Consider the following 18,199-nt stretch of genomic DNA (forward strand, 5'->3'; position numbering starts at 1 on the left):
TGTTTTAAAACAGCAGAATAGAAGCGCCCGGCTGGCTGCAATCTCTCCCCTTGTTGGCTTGTCGTCATTGGGCTTTCGCCTTTCAGAGCCTCCAGGTCATCCATTGGCTATCAGGACTCCAGCGGGTAGAGGCCCCACTTTGGCATCGCCAGAAGCGCGTCTGTTGGACCCCGGTCAGGTACCAATCATTTGCGGGAGCCAGGCCGCGGTTGAAACGCAGGAACGCCTTGGGTGCAACCTTCTCTTTTTTCCCTCTTTTCCACTTCCTGACACATCGCATTTCGGGATCGGAAACACCAGAATTTGATGATGCCAGATCTTGCGACCAGCCTCGATTGTTTCCCGACATCTGCTCTGCCGCAGACTCAGCGAGGATGATTGTGGTGAAGGGTCTCACGGTGACGCGCATCACCGTCTCGTCTCGGTGGGAGATTTCTATTGTGCGAGGCGGACAATAGGACCGGCACACATTGTTCACCATGCCGTGAGGTCAAGGTGAGTCCGATGAGCCCTCCCGAGCCCCATCAGGTGGCCATGCCTCATGAACAACATGGCCCGGCTGCAAGCGCGCCAGACATCAAGACGACAGGCTCGCATCAATCCATCAACCCAGTCAGTTCTCGCTGGGTTGCCTCTCCGCAAGGAAATCCGGGGTCTTCAAGGTCCATGACAAAGAACGACTGGCTGCGAGAGTCCAGGCGCTTAGACAACGACCGCGGCTACGGGACGACGACCCCTTGATCAGCCTCCCACTCCACCGTCCACGCACACAAAGTCGAACAAAGGCAATGTTCTTTCAAGAACAATGGGCCTTCTTCTATTCTGGGACCGGGTGCGCCTATTGTCATTTGCAAATCACCTGTCATCCCATCTTTTGGTCCATCATCCCGACTCTCGACTTATCCTGTGGCCCACCAGCCTCCCGGGCCAGTCAGTCACTAGCCTGCCTTGGTCTTATTCTCCCGTCGTCGTCTTATTGACGCACTCTCTTTCTATTGTTGCCTCTCCTCCTCCTATTCATATCTCCAGCATGCATTCATAGTGGGCAAGCCTTCTGTTTTGGATACCCTCTCTTTTCCTTTGACTCTCTTCTCTTGTTCCTTTCTCTTGGTCATTTGCATTTCCTTTTTCCTTTCCCGGTCTTCGGCTCAGTAATTCTTTCTCGAGAGTAATCATCCAGCTGGTCTAGACGAGTGACCACCAACTTGTCGGTCTTTTTACAAGCACACACACATCACGCTCTCACGGCATTCGCTTTCCTTTTCAATTTTTCGACCTTTTCGACTTTTGCACGATTAGTAGACGAACTACACGATATACTGCACCATCTTGCTGGCTCAAGAAAAACGATAGATCGATATCATGGCTTACAACGAAAAATATGGGAGCGGCATCCCTCCGGTCCCACCCTCTCTTAATACGGCAACCCCATGGCAAAACGTCAACCTTCACAATGATCAACAGGACGAGCCCCAGCTAAAACCGCACTCCGATACCGACCCCCAAATCACTCCCTATCTCGGCATGCGAGCAAGACTGTCACAACTATGGTTCAACCGGTGGACGATTTTGTTGATTTTGGTCCTGATCCGGGTCATCTTCCTCACAGGAAGCCTCAAGGAAAACCTCGGCGACGCCAAGGCCAAGGCACTCTCAGCATGCACCAAGGTCGAAGACGTCGGCAGCGCCATGGCCTCCATGCCTCATTACATGTCCAAGGGCGTCAACGTGATGGCCGCCGCCAGCATGCAAAAGGCAGTTGAAGCAATGGCAGCAGTCCTCAAGATGATCCTCACGGGCGTCCAGGCCATCATCATGTTTGTGCTCAACATGTACATTGGCACCTTTGCCTGTCTGGTGGCAGCCTTCATCCACGGCGGTCTGCACGTGGCTACCGCGGTGGTGGAGGGCGCAACCAAGGTAATGAACGACGCCATTGGGTCCATCACCAAGGGTATTGCCGACGATATGAAGGGCTTCCAAGATATGATCAACACCGCAAAGCAATACCTCAACACGGGCGTCGGCACTATTTCAGGCCTTGGCGGCGGGGATAAGGAAGCCATCAAACTTCCAGACCTCAACATTACCAGCCACCTCAGGGACCTCCAGGGAATCAAGATCAACGCCAACGGCGTCGTCGGTGGCCTGGATGTCCTCGACAAAAAGATCCCGACGTTTGACCAAGCCAAAAACCTGACCGAATCCGCCCTCGCCATCCCCTTCAACCTCGTCAAAGGCAAGATCGACGAGGCCTTTTCCCAATTCACAATCCAGCCCACCATCTTCCCCACCGCGGAGAAGCAAGCCTTGTCATTCTGCTCCAACAACTCCTTCCTCAACGACTTCTTTGAGTCCCTGGTCACCATCGTTCACAAAGCCAAGATTGCCTTCTTCATCGTCATCATCATCCTCGCCCTGATCGCCATGGTCGTCATGGGCTATATTGAATATTGCGGCTTCAAGCGCGAAAGGGTGCGGGCCGAGAAGATCGACGACAACGCATTCAGCTCCCAGGACGCCATCTACATAGCCTCGCGCCGCTGGACCGCCGACGGCGGCATGAAACTTGCCAAATGGTGGACTAAGGATAAAGACAGCAAGAACTATCTCTTGATCAGATGGGCCGTCGCGTACGCCACTTCCCTGCCTGCCCTCTTCGTGCTGTCCCTCGCCACCGCCGGTTTCTTCTCCTGCTTCTGCCAGTGGGTGCTCCTCCGGCAGATCGAGCAAAAGGCGCCCGAGCTTGCCGCGCAGGTGGGCGATTTCACCGGTGACGTGGTCGGAACTCTGAAGCAAGTGAGCACCGACTGGGCCAACAGTTCCAACGCGGTCGTCGCGAACATGGAAACAGACATCAACACCGATCTCTTCGGCTGGGTGCGCGAGGCCACGGAATCCGTCAATAACACCCTCACCGTCCTCGACGACCAAATCGACAACGCTTTGGTGACCGTCTTCAACAACACCGTCCTCCTCGACACCGCCCGTGACGTCGTCGGCTGCTTAATCGGCCGCAAGATCGACGCCGTCCAGGACGGCCTGACTTGGGTGCACGACCACGCCAAGGTCACACTCCCGCGGTTCGACGACGACATCTTTTCCGCCGGAGCGGCGCAGAACATGGGTAGCGATGGCGACCTTTCCAGCTTCCTGGCCAAGCCCGGCGCAGTAACAACCGACGAGATCAACGAGGCCGTGGGGAAGGTGATCAAGTCGCTGCGCAACGGAATGATCCAAGAGGCTCTGATCTCGCTCGGTCTCCTGTTGACGTACGTCATCGTCGTCCTCATCGGCGTCATGGGCGCGTTGATCGGTTGGGCAACACCCGACAAAACTCGCGGGGAAGGGGGGCAACAATTCGGTTCCTCCCATTCCTTTTCCGATACCCACAACCACAACGGCTTCGATCCCTCCCTAGCAGTGCCGCCAGCCAACGCCATGGTCGGTAACCCTGCTAGCCCTCACTATCAGAATGAGAAGTACGGAGGAGGAGGAGGAGCATACCCCGAACACGACATGCACGACGTGGCGTCCCCCGCTTACGAGGAGGTGGTCTACGCCGGCCGCGTGCCGGTCGGGAAGACGAGGGAGCTGATTACAAGGTATCCGAGTCATCAAAGGACGAGCAGTTATCCGACTGTTGAGAGCCCGGGACCGATGCCGATGGGGGATGAGAAGGTGCCGGGGTATTTTACGCCTATTTGACATTGTCTGGGGTAAGAGGAGGGGGGAATGAAGAGCAGGAATGAACCGAACTGGCTGTGCCGGTTTGTTGATTGGTTGGTTGGTGCAATGCTGGTTGTACGTTGGAAGGTTTCTTTTGTTCTGCACGTGGTTGAGCAAATAGCAATGCATTTTTGGCTTGGCATGGAGTTTTAAGGACAGGGCAGAGCAGGTTCAACAAGGGATGGGAAGTTTGCATGCATGTTGGGGGGTTTCTTTCTAGTCAATCATTCATCGTTGAGCATTTCGTACAAAAGTCTGGAAATATGGAAGTCTGGATATTTGGTGGAGAGGAGGAGGAGGGAGGTAGAGCAGGCAAAGTTCCCATCTGCAGTGGTTAATGGCAAACAAAGCAAAGTTGGATAGGATTTCATGGACTGCATGGACTTGATGTTTGATGGGCATGGGATTATCGTTGAGATGATTTATATCGATGTAGAATAATGACGGCCGCTAGGCCCATGAACTTGAACCGCCTTACATACTTGCGCTGTTAGGCATTGACCGCTGTTCATAATGGAAGCAGGCTCGGCAGGGAAGCATGAGGTGTGAAGCTGATGCTCAAGTTTGTTTGCTTCCATTTGCGCTTGATCGTCTTCACTGATTCGGGGTTCGTTTACGTCCGTTGTCTCTTTCTTTCTCCAGATAAAGTCCAAGAACGCCCGGACCATCAAATCACCTTCGCTCGCTTCCGCACCCGAAATCCGTTCGTAACCACCAAGGGAAAAACCAACACCTTCGAGCCTAGACAATGACACCGAAATTTACTAGAAACCATCGTTACTTTTGCCATGCCAATACCTGACTCAAGGCCGTGTCTTCTACCGGCTCACAACAAATGGATGGTATCTGGTCCGAGTTGCTCTACTTGATGTTCTGCCCCCGTTCGTCGCTGCGACTGCGGCCTGGTAATAGTCGGATGATGGTGGGTGATATATGGGTTAAATAATGGTCTTACAAGAAACGAAGATCGGTCCCCGAGCCTCACCAAGCCCAGGTGGTGAAATCTGTAGCGTACTTACACTTGATGGTTACGGATTCCGTTCCGTTCCGTGCCGGTGCCGAGAGGACCATCCGTCACAGCTGAGACGACGGAAGAAGCTGGGACTCGGACAACGGAAGAAAAAAGAGCACGGAGAACGGAGAACGGAGAACGGCGACGGACCCCGGACGGACAACCCACGTGCCTGCCGGTACAAGGGGGCCGGTGACTTTGAGCATGTTTGCGGTTTGCCTTTCCGCTTTTCCCACTTCGTACCTGCGAACGAGTTCCACGTCACCAAACTTTCATGTACCGACCTCGTTCAACCTGCCTGCATGGGATAAAAAGAACGGTGTGGCCTTTGGTCGTGCCAGATCGTGGAAGCTTCAAGGTTAAGCTGCACGTAATTAAAAGGTTAATCTGGCTTTATTTCGTACATGTTCCAGAACTTGATGATGGGGTGGGACAGGTCAGGTACGACGGGAGGGTGCAGGAGAGAGCAGCCGGAGAACGATGAGGAGGGACAGAAGACCTCACTGGGCTCTACAAGAAATTGACTGGATAGCCGCTTAAAGCTGTTGTATTTTGTTCAGAAGCCCACTTACACGGTAAAAGTGGAGCGGAAACTACCGGCCTCTTCGAGGCCGATGAGTCTTGGCGATGTTTTTCCGCACGCGCCCCGATTCGCCTCCGTTGTTTCATGTTTCAGGTCTGCATTCCCCGCTATTCGCTCGCGGTACCTGCTGTAGCGTCACGTTTTAGGCCTCCGTACCTGCGCAACTGCGGCGCTGTCCGGCACTGCCCTGCCACTGACTGGCATTTGCGGGCGCGTGGGTTAGCGTGATAAGGGCGGGGTTAGCGGGAAGTTCCTTGTCAGTTTTTCTTCCAGGTCGCCCTGTGCCTGGCGGGCGAGACTTGTTTCGACGACACTGACGGAACCTGACTGATGAAGTTGTCGCCAGGCAAGTTCCGAATGAAACGGTGCCTTTTCGCCTCGTTCGCATTATGCCAATTGGATGAGAGGCACGATGGCAAGAAACGAAACGAAACGAAAAGATGGATGGAAGTGGAAGGCGGGGTTCCCTCCTCCAGAAATGGATGGGTGCGCAAGAAAATCTGGGAAACCAAGGAAGGCGCATTCCTCATCACCCACTTGCCGTGACTGGCACGACTGATACGACTGGCAATGACTGGCTTGCCTTGTGAAACCATTCCATTGTTGCTGTGCGTCGTCCAGGTTCGTGTGTGTGTCATGCTTTCCCTTTTTCTGCTTGCTGCTGAATATGAGTCTGGTCTGTGAATGGTCTGTGACGGGACACAGGCAGGTGACGGGCACACACACACACACACACGGGAGGGTTGGTCTCGAGGTCTCCGTCTTCCCTTCTCTTCCCATTTCTCCCTTTGCAACTTCGCACGCTACTTCCCTTTTTCCCCTTCCGCTTCCTTTCTGTAACGAAACAAGTGTTGGAACTTGAAGTTCGACAGGACCAGGGAACGACGGCACTGACGGTATGGGATTCGTATTCGACTCTTGACACGACACTTTCGATTGTCATTCTTTTGACCAGCGGGAAAAGGCGAACAAAAACATCATTATCGAAATTATCTCTTAGTCGCCGGCGGTGCAATTATCGTCATTGTTCTTATCTTTATCCGTTACATCCTTTTCCAAGCGAACGAACGACCACAGCGACGGCCCACGATGGCTTCAAACCCCCCCGAGAGGGATCTCCCCATCCCTTTACCCTCACCACTCCAATCCCACCCACCAGACTTCCCGTCCTACTCCCGCGCCGACGCGGACCCAGAACCTGTCTCGCCCATATCCTCCATATTCCCAATGTCTCCAGTTCCAACGCGCCCAGGACAGGCAGCAGGCCTTAGGATGGTCAGCCCCAGTCCCGCGCCCACAGCCGTCTCCTCGCGACCTCTGCCTTCGCTTCCACCCCTCGATACATCCCAAGACGCAGTAGGACAAGAACCTTCGTATATCGCGAATACCCGCCACCAAGTCGAGCAACGCATCCGCTACCTCCCCGAATGGGAAACGCCCCGAAACCCGCCCAAGCGCAGCAAACTGCATCAGACGCGCAACTTGCTTTCGTCCATCCCCTTCTTTGAAGCGAGGAAGCAGCCGAGTTTTGTCAAGAAGCAGCACAAGCCGCGGTCGAGGTCGGTTCCTTCGCTATTCAGTTTGATGGATCCGCCAGTGGCAGGGGAAAAGGATGAAGCATTGTCTCCCAGCGATCAGCATGGGGTTAACGGTGCGGGCTGGAGAAAGAGTCTGGGATTTGGGTATGGGAGGAATAGCTTTGCGGGTTTGGATCCAGAACGACATGGCGAGGGAGGAATATTGCCGACGCATACGGTTACGACGCTGGGAAGCATTCCGAATCCGCCGCCGGCGCCGAGACTGACGCACAAGGAGAGGGTGAGGAATTGGGTCAATCGGAGGCTGTTGCCGCCTGAGAAGCAGTATCCATTTAATTTGAACAGGCGGCGGTTTTATCTTTTCGTCCTTCTGCCGCTTCTGCTGCTCTTGCTGCTCGGATTGGCGCTCGGGCTTGGATTGGGACTCGGACTCAAGAAAAAGGACGACGACAGCGACCTCCCCATCCCTCCACCCCTCGGCGAAGACCCCCCGCTCACTGTCCACCAAGCCACCTTCACTTATTACTCCCCCTCCAACAGCACTGGCGCTTGCGGCTACAACATCAACAACAACGAGGTTGTCGTCGCCATATCTTACAAAATCTGGGACGAAGCTGCCAAACGCGCTGCCCACCTCCTCCCGCAAGAACTACAGTACAGCTCTTTGAACTCCGATCCGAACAAGAACCCGCTTTGTGGAAAGGTGATCTGGATTGGACAACACGGGGATCTGCAGGGGGATGATTGGGTTCAGGCGAGGGTGGCCGATAGATGCGGGCCAGACAGGTGTCCGGAGGCGGAGGATATGGACTTGACAGTGGGAGCGTTCGAGACTGTATACAATGTGGGTATGAGGAGGATTAACTCGGATGTGGGACATGAGGAGGACGACGGGAAAGAAGGGTGGTGGGCTTGGGCTGCGGAGGAGAATGTAACCGGGTAGAGGTAAGGTTTGGGTCTACGAGGTTATGATTATCGGATATGGATTATGCGGTATGTTTATGGGATACGGCGCACGGTGATGTGGTAAGGATTTGGGCACAGGAACGGTCATCGCATATGGATTTCATCATGGTTTACAGGACATCATATCATGGATCGGCGCTGGGAACGGGTATGGGAATGGATCATGGCATCTGGTACTGGGACAGGCGAATAGGACGGGGTATGACGAGCACGAGCGATAATGGGTTCCTCTTCTGTTTATATACTTGTACAGATAGACATCACGGCACTCTTCAAAGGGCAAGGGGGCGGCATTCTTGTGGACATTTCATGGCCTAGGAAGCCAAAATCAGGGCATGTATGGAATGGGATTGGGGTCATTTGGTGTAGCGAAGTTTTCTCTAGAGTAATTGACAAAGTAATGTAACACATTCGACTGACGGGATTGACTGCGAGCAAAACGACCATCAAACACGAGAGGCATAAAACCAAAAGAAGTCTCATTGTTTCTAGACTTTGATGTTAACACATTCCTACAAGTGACCTTGGGTCGGCCCATCGACCGACACAGCGGGATCTTGATCGCGTGGGTAGAACGTGGATGCCCAGCCACGGAAATTCTTTCGCACGGGTACGTGCGACTGATTCCCTGCCATCAAATGTCCTTTTCCTGATGATTGGTCTTGTCTTAGCTTTAGGTCTTGACAGTAAAACGCTGTGAATCCCGGCTAGAAACAAGAATGAGAAAAGAGTGCTTTCAAATACTCGGAGATATTCCGTGAGCTAACAATGCATCATCCATCCATAAGCTCAACTCTCTTGGACCCCTTTTCCCTATCATCCTGCCCCTTTCAGCTGCCCTAAAAGCCTTCTTGCAACGACGGACAACCTTCCCACCATATTATTCCGCCTTTTCTAATCCTCCCCGGAACCAGGTCTTGCTTGATCCTCATGTCGCCAAAGTGTTACCTACCTATCATTCTTCTCCCTTGATGCCTTCCCGTCGATCTCTGTGTGTGTCACTACGTCAACTCACTCGTGGTCCCGAGGTCCCGTGACGAAACTCACTGTGAACCCCCGGATTTTTCCACGCCGTACCAGATCATACCGTTCATGTTGTGACTCCTTGGGGGGAAGCTGTGTACTCGTAGGCTCCGATACTTCCCGATCTCAGGTAACCATGGATGATTGATACATGTAGTCACGAACATAGGTAGGAGTGAGAGGTAAGCCATGCTATGTTCCTTTCCATATGTGGTAAGAAAGGGAGGATGCGAAGAAGGAAGGGTGCCGAGCATGGTTAGGAAAAAGATGGGAACATGGGTAGGTAGAAAGGAAAGATGAGACTTCTTGCGTATTTCGTCCAGGCCAGATGTAGGTGTTACGGCATATACGAAACTTAGTCTTTATCCCTGGTCTCTGTCCGTGGTCTCTGTCTCTCTCTGTCTCTCCCGTATAAGCTGGACATGAAAGTGAACAGGGAGGTGATTATGACTGCCAGCTGTCACTCAGCTGTCAAGACTCAGGAGTCACTCATTTTAGGCCTCCTTGAAGCATCACCAATCGTGCACTTGGTTCTCGGTTCTCGTTCAGAAGTGTATCTGATAGAATTTAGACCAAATGGAAGAAGGATCGGACACTTGCGTGGAAACTACGGCTACGGCTAGCGACGGGACGTAAAGTGAGCAAGCAAGCAATGTTCTTTCCTCGAGACGTCGGTTGTTCATCGCATGCTTTGCTGCTTTGCTGGGAGAAATATTAGTTTTCTGCCAGTTGCCTGGTAACTGTCTGCGGTTACTCCGCCGTTACTCAGTCCCTTTGCGAGAAAAGACTGGATCTATGCTTCCAGAGTGTGTTCCTTCAAGCCGCTTGCGAGCCTGCCTGTGGCTACCCGTCTCTTGGTGTCGATGCGTGGCTGGAAAAGGGCTGGTTGCATGGAAGGGACGGGTAGGGGCTTGCTATGCCTCGATTTGATGCGGTGTTCTTTCGTCGCCACGTTTACTCATCATCACATGCTTCAGTTCAGTCATGTTTCTTTCGTTCGGGGTGTCTGGATGAGGTTGAATGCATTGTTCACCGTCTAAGTCCTTTGAATTCAGATCCTATGTCTAGTAACACACTTCATGCGAGCTGACGACTGATAATGACCACAGTGCCTATTACGCTCGACTACCAGACCTAACCGTCCGTATCCTCACACTCTCAAAACAAAACGCCGTGATAGCTGCCTCTTCGCTGCCTCTTTCTGCGCCCCTTGCGAGGTAAATAGATGTGTAAGATAGATTGATCCCAACCCAGTTAATAACAAACTTTGATATGGTATCCGGTGTCTGGTATCTGATATGGCAGACTGGCCCTGCCACTCTCTGTCTGCTCTTTCCGCTCTTGCTCTTTTGTCCACTGCCTATCCAATGATGTGGTATATCTACCGCCGCCCAAACCATAAACCAATAAAGACGAAAGAAAAGACCTGGGAAATCTCTGTATACAAAACCAGGTTTTGTTGACCGACTGATGAAGTCTGGAACAACACATCAACAAGTGACAATAACATAAGGGGGTAATCGCGTCGTAAAATCCAAGGAAAGCCAAATGCCCATGCATACATGCAAGACAGCCTACCCAAAACAAAAAGCCAGAAAACAAAACGCAAGCAAGACCTAACGGTCCTTTATCCGAAACACCATTTGCGGAACGCCGCCTCTAACCGCTAACCGTTCGCCGTCGGGCTGAATCTCCTGTACTACCCAAACAACCTGTACACGCATGCCTCTCAACGCTTATGCTTGCTTGCTTGTGCGAAAGACCGAGCTACCCCTGTACTGTGTTGTGCTGAAAGCCAAAGATAATGATGTAAGAACGCTGGGTAAAGACGAGACAGGTGACAAAAACGAGCCAAACGAAAATACGTCGAATAGATAGATGTTGACGCGGGACCCTAGCCAGACACAAAGGGCCGGGACGGGACAAGACGGATTGCGCTGGTCGTCATGATGTCAATCCGCGGCACATTGTATGAGCTGCTGGCTGAAGGCCTTGTTTCGGCCGACGGGAACTGCGCTCGAAGCGTGATGAACGTTTTGAGTTCGAGGTCGTGCGACAGTGATCCATGTGTGCGACGATCAGGGTCTGAGTCAAGGTTCGAGGATCCCGATGGAAGCGAGACACCTGCGGAACCATGGCGGAACGTAACCCACCACGCCCCTGACCAAAGTCCAAGACAAAGTGAAATAGGAAATATAAAGCCGGCATAAGAAGCAGAAGAATCGAAGACGTAAATCGGAATGAGAAGACGGTAAAGTGTAACCGAGATTTAGGTGCAGGATCGATGAAGAGAAATTCACGTGGAAATGCCGGACATCGAAGGAAAGAATCCGGATAGACGAGCTTTGGCAAGTCGGCGTCACTGTGCGCCAGCAGTAAACATCAGATCGAAGGACATGTCCGGCAGATCGTTCTGCGAGGCTTGCATCGCCGGTGCCATGAGAAATTGGTGTTCCGCTGATAAACCGCCTTGGGTGATGGTGGCAGTCGACGAGACAGGAGAGGTGTAATTGTGATTGGCGATGCTCGTCATGGCGGGTGCCATGGTATGTTGTTGTTGCGGCGCGTCTTGAGCCGTGCCAAAGTTGAATCCCGAAGCGATGGGCATGGACTGCATTGGCTGATGCACATACATGCCGGCGTCCATGAGGAGATCTGAGCTTGGTAGACCCAGTTCTCCATTCAGGTTTTGGAAGGCTGTGGCATTCAACCCGTCGAAATCCTGGAAGCTTCCCCCTACGCCGGCAAAGGTAGCTACATCGAAGACACCTGTCCTGGGCGCAAGCCCGAACCCGGCCTGAACGTACTGAGGGTCGAAGAGGCCGTTCTCCATATCTTCAGGGTCAACAGCGCCGTCGGAATCAGCACCGTCTTGGTTGAACGCGCCCTCTTGATCCATGGGAACCAACTTCTCGACCATCCAGTGCTTGAGCTCAGACATAGGAGGCCAGTCGCCACCACCTTTTCCACCACGCTTCTCCTCTTCAGCTTTACCGGCCTGGCCAGCGACACTCTTAGCACCTTTGGAATTGGCACCCTTGCGAGACTGCTTGACCTTGAAGTGAGTTCGGCGCAAATGAGCAGCAGCGTTGTAGTACGCTCCGTATTGCTTCCCCTGCGAGCATTGCTTGCAATCCGCAAGAGACTTGACGGCCTTCTCCGAATGGGGAATACCCTCAAGAGCTGGATCACGGCACACCCACTTCTTGACCAACATGTTGTGTTTGGCTTCGGTGTGTCGGCGCAACTCATGCTCGCCTCTGAAGCCTTCGGGGTTCTCGTTGCACTGAGGGCACTTGACCTTGGGGTGCTTGGGTCGCTCGTACTTGGTCTTAGTGATGACGGCCTTTCCGTCCTTGCCAGCCACACCAGTAGGCTCGGAAGATTCCTTTTTGGTGGTATCTGTGGCAGGCTTAGGCTGAAGATGTCGGGACTTGGAGGCGTTAACGTTCTGACGGACGAGAGCCTCCTTGGCACGATGTTTCAACGACTGGGACTGGTTTGACTTGTTGCTATCCTTAGATTCCGATCTCTCCATGGAGAGGTGCTGATCCAGTTCTTGTTCGATGTCGTCCTCAGGCGTAGATTCGGAGGTTGTTTGCGGTACTGAGTTCCCCATGGGGTGCTGGTTGCCCATGGAAAGCGTGTTGGCAGGTGCCGACGCAGAGTAAAGGTGACTGTTGAACGAGACTGGAAGCCCATTGATGTCTGCCTCCAGAAAATCAGGATCCGACGCTGACCGTTTCCCCAGCAGCGAGGTAGTGAAGGGCTGCGGCTGACTATAGCTTTCCCGGCGGTTTTGTTGACGACTCGGTTGCTGAGATTCTATCCGAACCATTTCGGCAAACTGATTAGGCATATTGTCATTCAGATTGCTGTTGGACCTTGTCATCGGGACGGTTTCGAGAGTAGGTGCCGACGTCATGGAGCCGCACACTGACGGATTCCCAGAGTCGCCAGGATATTGGAACTGGCTCATATGGCTGGCTGTAGGGATACCGATGGGCTGCGTATGTAGAGGAGATGTCATGGCCATTTCCTCCTGGTCCCACATGGAGATAAAATCAGCTGGATTCATCTCCATGCCAGTCTCTGCCAATGACCCCATCGGCAACGGCCGTTGAGGAAGTTGGGCATGAAAGCTGGGATTCCCGTAAAGGAAGGCTGTAGCCGTGGGCCGCTGCAACTGGTTGAGGTTGAAGGCTGTTTCCAGTATCGTGGAACTGGTATGAGTAGCTGGTAGGCTGTTCCGCGCAGGCCGGGGATACGGCGGGGTAATCGGGCCGGGTCCGGCGAAGGGGTTACTCGTCCTGTACGCGGGCTGGGCCGATGCGCTTGAACGGGACCTCGCCATTCTCACTGTGGTGGCGGCAGTCGCCGGCGTGGTGGGGTGAGTGGTCTTTGAGCGCTTCATGGGACGACTTTGCTCCTATACAAGAATGAGTGGGACTGAGCGTTTGATCACAGCAAGCGGGTTTCCTTACCAGTGGCTGTTGCGGTGCATGGTTGCCGTTGAGGCTCAAAGTCGGGACCATGCTGACACCTCCCACACTGCGGGGTATTGTGTTGCTTCGTGAGCGTACATTGCTGGCTGCTGGTGAACACGAGGAAGAGACTCGATAATTCCCCGGTACAGTGTCGAAATCTGTGACGGCTGGTGTGGGAACGGAAGATCGAGCTCTAAGTTGATTCTCAATGGCGCGAGCCTGGTTCTCAGCAGCGCGAGCTTGCTCTTGACTCTGGTGTAATAGCGCCTCTAACTGATGGGTCTCGAGGCCGTCAAGGGTCGGTTGGCTCATGATGAGCTGGATATGGATGCCGCGGTACTAGACGTGGTCGTCCAGCACGGCAAGCACAACGTCGAGAAGGGACGATCTGGTGTGGTTTTCGGGAGTACAGATAGCCTCGATCTTGGCAGAGACGATCTTGAGTGGAAGTTTGCTTGATCGGATGGAGTTGGATAGATTGGTGTCCGATGAGGCGGGTGAAGCTGTGCTGCTAGGACGTGCTAGGGCGCGTTGAACGAGGATCCTGGACGTGATGGATAGGAAGATCTCTTGTTGAGGTGACAGTTGAACAAATTAGAGAATTGGCAAAGTGGGTGTTTCAGAGGAAAATGGACAGGCACACAGACGGCAAGCAACGATATTTATCCAGTCAGTCCCACGAGGCTTGTTGATGTGCACGCCGTTGTACGGCTAGAGGATTGGAGGAGGTGGGCGTTGGGGACCAGGACAAGGTACGAGGGCACAGGTACCACCTTGCATGTACCTTTGTAGATTGTATTTTGGGCCTCGTCGATATGCGGGTGCCAGTCCTGTTCCAGTCCCAGATGTGCAGAGAGCCAAGAGGGTGGGATGAGATACTTTTTTGGGGGGAGAGAATGGGTTTGGTACGTTTGGGGTGGTGGCACCCGCACTCTGAGAGGAGTCCCAGACAAGATATCCACCCACACCGACGCCTGTTCTCTGCGCTGAATGGTGACGACTTGGCCCGTGGCCCGAGGATCAACGGTGTCCTGGGACAGGGGGTTTTGTCTCTAAACGTTTAGTGGAAGATTGATGCAATGATACTGCCTGCCCGCGTGTGCCCGCGTGTGTATGCCCGCAAGCTGCAAGCCCGCACGGGGACTAACTAACACCGTCTTCCGGGACGCTATATTATTTGGCCGATTGCTCTGGAAAGGTTGGCGGCGGGGAAGACGCTCTCTCTTTTTGGAGTGGCCAGTGACGAATCTGAGCGGGCTGCTGTGGTACGCTGTGAATGCACCCTAATTACAGAGATCTTGTTCCCGATTTGGTGGTGGGATTGGTAGGCATGTCGGCATGGTGGGCTGGCTGGCTGGCTTGGGCTGGGCATGTGTGTTCCATGAAGATGACCCAACGTGATCTGCCAACGAGTCTCAACGTCTATACGGCAGCTGCAAGCAGGCATCGCAAGGACGGTTGACGGCCGCAAAAGTGCAAATACTTGGCGGTGTTGAATGTGCCCTGCCGCAGAGAGCAAAAATGTTGTGTAGCACTTGTAGCGGCAGAGCGGCACTCCAAGCAGGGGATCATTGACGGATAATGACTCTACCGTCATACTTGGTCTAGCGTGGGAGCAACTGGAAGCGTGCCGTAGCGGGCAATGGCAATGGCCCCGTTGGAGTGGTCAGCCTCGCTACCTCGCTCCATATCGGTTCCCAGATGTCGACATCCTTATCGAGCTCGGGTTTGCTGCCGTGGCCTTGCACTAGCCAGCTCAAATGATTGCTGGAGATGTAAGATGCATCGTGAGATTAGAAAGAAGTGCCGGTGGTGAGTTCAGAGTGGTTCGGGCAGAAGATCAGCGGCTCCATTTGGTGGAATACCAATCCGGAATAATGTGGTAATACCCCACGTCCGGGGAGCCGTGGGAGGAGTATGTCCAAATCCAACTAGTCCAAGGGGAAAAGTAAGACCAACGTATACTCGAGATTGTACGAGTGGATGATTCGACAATTCCGGGGCATTGTAGACTATGCGCGAGGAGCCGAGCCTCGAGGCGTAGTTTGATACTGTCGGTTGATGTTTGATGGTGGGTGGTCTTGTACCTAACGGCCCAGTCAGGTTAGCGATAACTTCGGATACCACCACCATCACTGGGCCACGCCAGGCATGAATGGCTTGCTCTCGTGTATTCGGGTGTGGGTGACACTGACTGACAAAGGATCTGGAAGTCTGGAAAGAATGTTGTTTTCCATTGTGTAGAGGTAGGCTGTGCTGGAGGAGACGAGGTTGTCATTGGCTCTGGCCGGTGTCTACCCAACCCAATCATGGCGGGCAATGCGCTGGCTAGCGTCGTCGACGGAAAATGGAACTTTGGGAAGACCGGAGGACGGCAAGACGTCGGCTTGGAGCCCTGGACAGCCGGCCATGGACCATCACTCTACCAATTACCACCTGCGTGCATGCATTGACAATTGAGTGTGCAGATGGAAAAGTCCGGGGACAGAAGAGAGAGAGTGTGGGTGGTGGCTTGTTGCCAATTCCTTCCGTCGGGTCGCATCGCCAGTTGGGTGTTGTAGTTGTACAGCTGGCGTGGTGGTGTTGAGGGTTGCTGCTGTGTGGGGGAACTGAAGTTGGAAATTGTAAGAGACCTCGAGATCGTGACTCCTTCCCGGGCCTCTGCCATTGCGCCTGAATGGTGAAAATTCTTCACTCTTCTGAGAGGTTCCTGCATCTTTGCTTCTGTTCTTTGCTGGCAGCGCCTTCCCTCTTTCTGCCGCATCAAATGATCACATCGTGAGTTGTTCCTTCCCCAACTTTGGTGTTGCACAGCACCGGCAGCCCAGGCAGACAGAAAGCGCCCGATAGGTGAAAGTGGTCTGTGCTTCAGAGATAAGCTGCCATTCGAAGGAGGGGCACAGAGGTCCGTGTTCCGCTGCAGTCAGAGGGACACTGAGGTGACCACTGAGCACCGTCACCAACTGTCTGCCGGGTGTGCGCTAACAGTGACAACTGACACTGACAAACAAAATGAGGGGAAATTGTTAGTGCTCGCTGTTCGGTCAACTTCGGCGTCGTCTCCGTCTGACCTTAAACTCTTCAACCTCACCTTACCTTTTCCAGCATCCAGCTCACCGTACCTAACCCTCCTCGCTTCCCTCGCTTCAGCTGTCTTCTATTCTTGTCAGCATGTCCACCCTCGCCATGGCTTTCTTCTTCCAGATGGCCTCGAGAATGCCATGGCTATTTTCAGTTTGGCATCTTTTTCCTTTCAGATCTCTCCTCCTCAGGGTCTTGACCGGCTCGTGGCATGGCTGCTTCCGCCGACTAGGGGATTATCAGCATCATCAACAGAAAGTCAAGGGAGTTGTCCAGGGAGCTGTCTGGGGCAGTGCCTACGGACAATAGGGACATGCAAGACGAAATGCCTGGCAATATGACAAAGAAAGTCCAATCACGGCTCCAAATTCCTGGGTCGGTTGGATCTCTGGATCTTCCTTCAATCCCCTACCTGCCGGGTCATCAAGGTTGCATTGCTAGAGAGCCTGCCCTGGACTACTCGTCAGGGCTTGAATCGCCTTCTTCCCCTTGCCGCCAGGCAAGGGTCAGGCAGGGCAATTAGTTAAAATCAGGGCAATTAGTTAAAAAACTTGAGGTACTTACTCCACCACCAAAATCGCTAACAAATCGATGTACTTCAGTTTTGTTACATACTTGTATATAAGCCAGCAAGTCCACTTTTTACCCCTTTTCAATTCTAACAACCATGCTGCATCGCTATATTTTTACATAGTATTCTAGCACTCTAAAATATCGTAATTCTCGTTAAATATTGTAATTACTCATCATTATTCTTATAATCATCGTGACCCTCATTACCCTATTACTCCTCGTCATTACCCCATTACTCATCCTCGTCTCCCTCCTTATCTCCCTCCTTATTTCCCTCCTTCTTATTAAATGAATCAAAATAATAAAATCATAGTACTAAATATAACTTCATCATCCTATTCTCTCTTCACTATATCTCATACTCTCGTTAAACAATAGCTCGATCTATAGGGGTATATTACAGAGCGAGGCACTATTGAGTATAGGGTAAGATATACGTTATTGTACGGAGGAGAGGAAAGGAAGGTGTGCGTAGAGGACTAGCTATATAGGCGAGAGCCCTAGCAGGCCAGTCTGTACACGCGCACACGTACAGCTGTACATAACTACTATACTCTAGGCATAGCATATAAGGTAATCAATACAATATAAGAATATTATAGGCTAGCCTTATAATACTATCCCCCTTTAAAAGAAGCTCTAGTAGCTTCGAATCTATATACATATAATAATACTCTAAATTATTTATTTTAAACTCTTCTCGTAATCCTTTAATATCTTATTGTAGTTTATAAACTCTATCCTTAATATTCGACCAAACTAAATATTTATTAAACGTTTCGCTATTTTCACAAATACCATTTCTAATCCCCATTCTTTATACGCTATAAATTTATTCTCCGTCCCTATTATAACCGTAATCATATTAGGTAACGGTTATATTATATCGATAACGGCGGCGGCGGTCTCGTACTAGGTAATACGGGTAGACCGACGTTTCAAAGATACTAGGGGCGTCGGTAATTCTAAAGCGGCAGCCGGTAATTTTAAAGTAGTAATTAGTTCTAGAACGGCTACTAATACTAAGGGCTATTTAACCAATATAGCCTCAACGTTTAATAGTGTAAATTTATTAAAGTATTTATTGTAAAAATTTTAAAATATTTCCTTATAATTAATAATATTATATTTAAATTCCCAAATCGGCTAGTAATTATCCTTCTATTCGATATAGTAATACTAATACTAATTACCGCCGAATTAAACA

At 52.0% G+C, this 18,199-nt stretch overlaps 5 protein-coding genes across 5 annotated transcripts; 3 read left to right on the forward strand and 2 right to left on the reverse strand.

Annotated features, from left to right (window-relative positions):
• Nucleotides 1-1,362: 1,362 nt before the first annotated feature.
• Nucleotides 1,363-3,708, forward strand: B0H65DRAFT_426392 (plasma membrane fusion protein prm-1; the record flags this gene model as incomplete). Its single annotated transcript, XM_062824629.1, has 1 exon — nt 1,363-3,708. The coding sequence occupies one exon, from the start codon at nt 1,363-1,365 to the stop codon at nt 3,706-3,708; it is 2,346 nt and encodes a 781-aa protein (XP_062682277.1).
• A 2,551-nt stretch (nt 3,709-6,259) lies between these two features.
• Nucleotides 6,260-7,927, forward strand: B0H65DRAFT_211644 (uncharacterized protein). The gene has a single exon (XM_062821937.1). It carries the CDS (start codon nt 6,414-6,416, stop codon nt 7,803-7,805), a length of 1,392 nt encoding a protein of 463 aa, XP_062682278.1. The 5' UTR covers nt 6,260-6,413; the 3' UTR covers nt 7,806-7,927.
• Nucleotides 7,928-10,810: 2,883 nt separating this feature from the next.
• B0H65DRAFT_211666 (uncharacterized protein) lies at nt 10,811-13,901 on the reverse strand. Its single transcript, XM_062821939.1, has 2 exons — nt 13,336-13,901; nt 10,811-13,280 (listed from the first exon to the last, which is right to left on the reverse strand). Exons 1-2 carry the CDS (start codon nt 13,648-13,650, stop codon nt 11,211-11,213), a joined length of 2,385 nt encoding a protein of 794 aa, XP_062682279.1. The 5' UTR covers nt 13,651-13,901; the 3' UTR covers nt 10,811-11,210.
• Nucleotides 13,902-14,454: 553 nt separating this feature from the next.
• On the reverse strand, nt 14,455-15,056 carry B0H65DRAFT_211664 (uncharacterized protein). Its single transcript, XM_062821938.1, has one exon. The coding sequence runs from the start codon at nt 14,933-14,935 to the stop codon at nt 14,507-14,509; it is 429 nt and encodes a 142-aa protein (XP_062682280.1). The 5' UTR covers nt 14,936-15,056; the 3' UTR covers nt 14,455-14,506.
• A 1,054-nt stretch (nt 15,057-16,110) lies between these two features.
• B0H65DRAFT_467350 (uncharacterized protein) lies at nt 16,111-17,100 on the forward strand. The gene has a single exon (XM_062826902.1). The coding sequence runs from the start codon at nt 16,510-16,512 to the stop codon at nt 16,726-16,728; it is 219 nt and encodes a 72-aa protein (XP_062682281.1). The 5' UTR covers nt 16,111-16,509; the 3' UTR covers nt 16,729-17,100.
• The last annotated feature ends 1,099 nt before the right edge of the window (nt 17,101-18,199 follow it).

This window comes from Neurospora tetraspora (assembly GCF_033439725.1).
Source record: "Neurospora tetraspora strain CBS 560.94 chromosome Unknown B0H65scaffold_4, whole genome shotgun sequence".
In the NCBI taxonomy this organism is placed as follows: Eukaryota; Fungi; Ascomycota; class Sordariomycetes; order Sordariales; family Sordariaceae; genus Neurospora; species Neurospora tetraspora.

What these genes read in the sequence shown, in the direction of transcription:
- B0H65DRAFT_211644 (XM_062821937.1), top strand. Translation starts at nt 6,414, where the DNA reads ATGGCTTCAAACCCCCCCGAGAGGGATCTCCCCATCCCTTTACCCTCA.
- B0H65DRAFT_211666 (XM_062821939.1), bottom strand. Translation starts at nt 13,650, where the DNA reads ATGAGCCAACCGACCCTTGACGGCCTCGAGACCCATCAGTTAGAGGCG. An exon ending in ATGCACCGCAACAGCCACTG is followed by an intron (nt 13,281 to 13,335) that starts GTAAGGAAACCC and finishes ATTCTTGTATAG; the next exon opens with GAGCAAAGTCGTCCCATGAA.
- B0H65DRAFT_211664 (XM_062821938.1), bottom strand. Translation starts at nt 14,935, where the DNA reads ATGACGGTAGAGTCATTATCCGTCAATGATCCCCTGCTTGGAGTGCCG.
- B0H65DRAFT_467350 (XM_062826902.1), top strand. Translation starts at nt 16,510, where the DNA reads ATGTCCACCCTCGCCATGGCTTTCTTCTTCCAGATGGCCTCGAGAATG.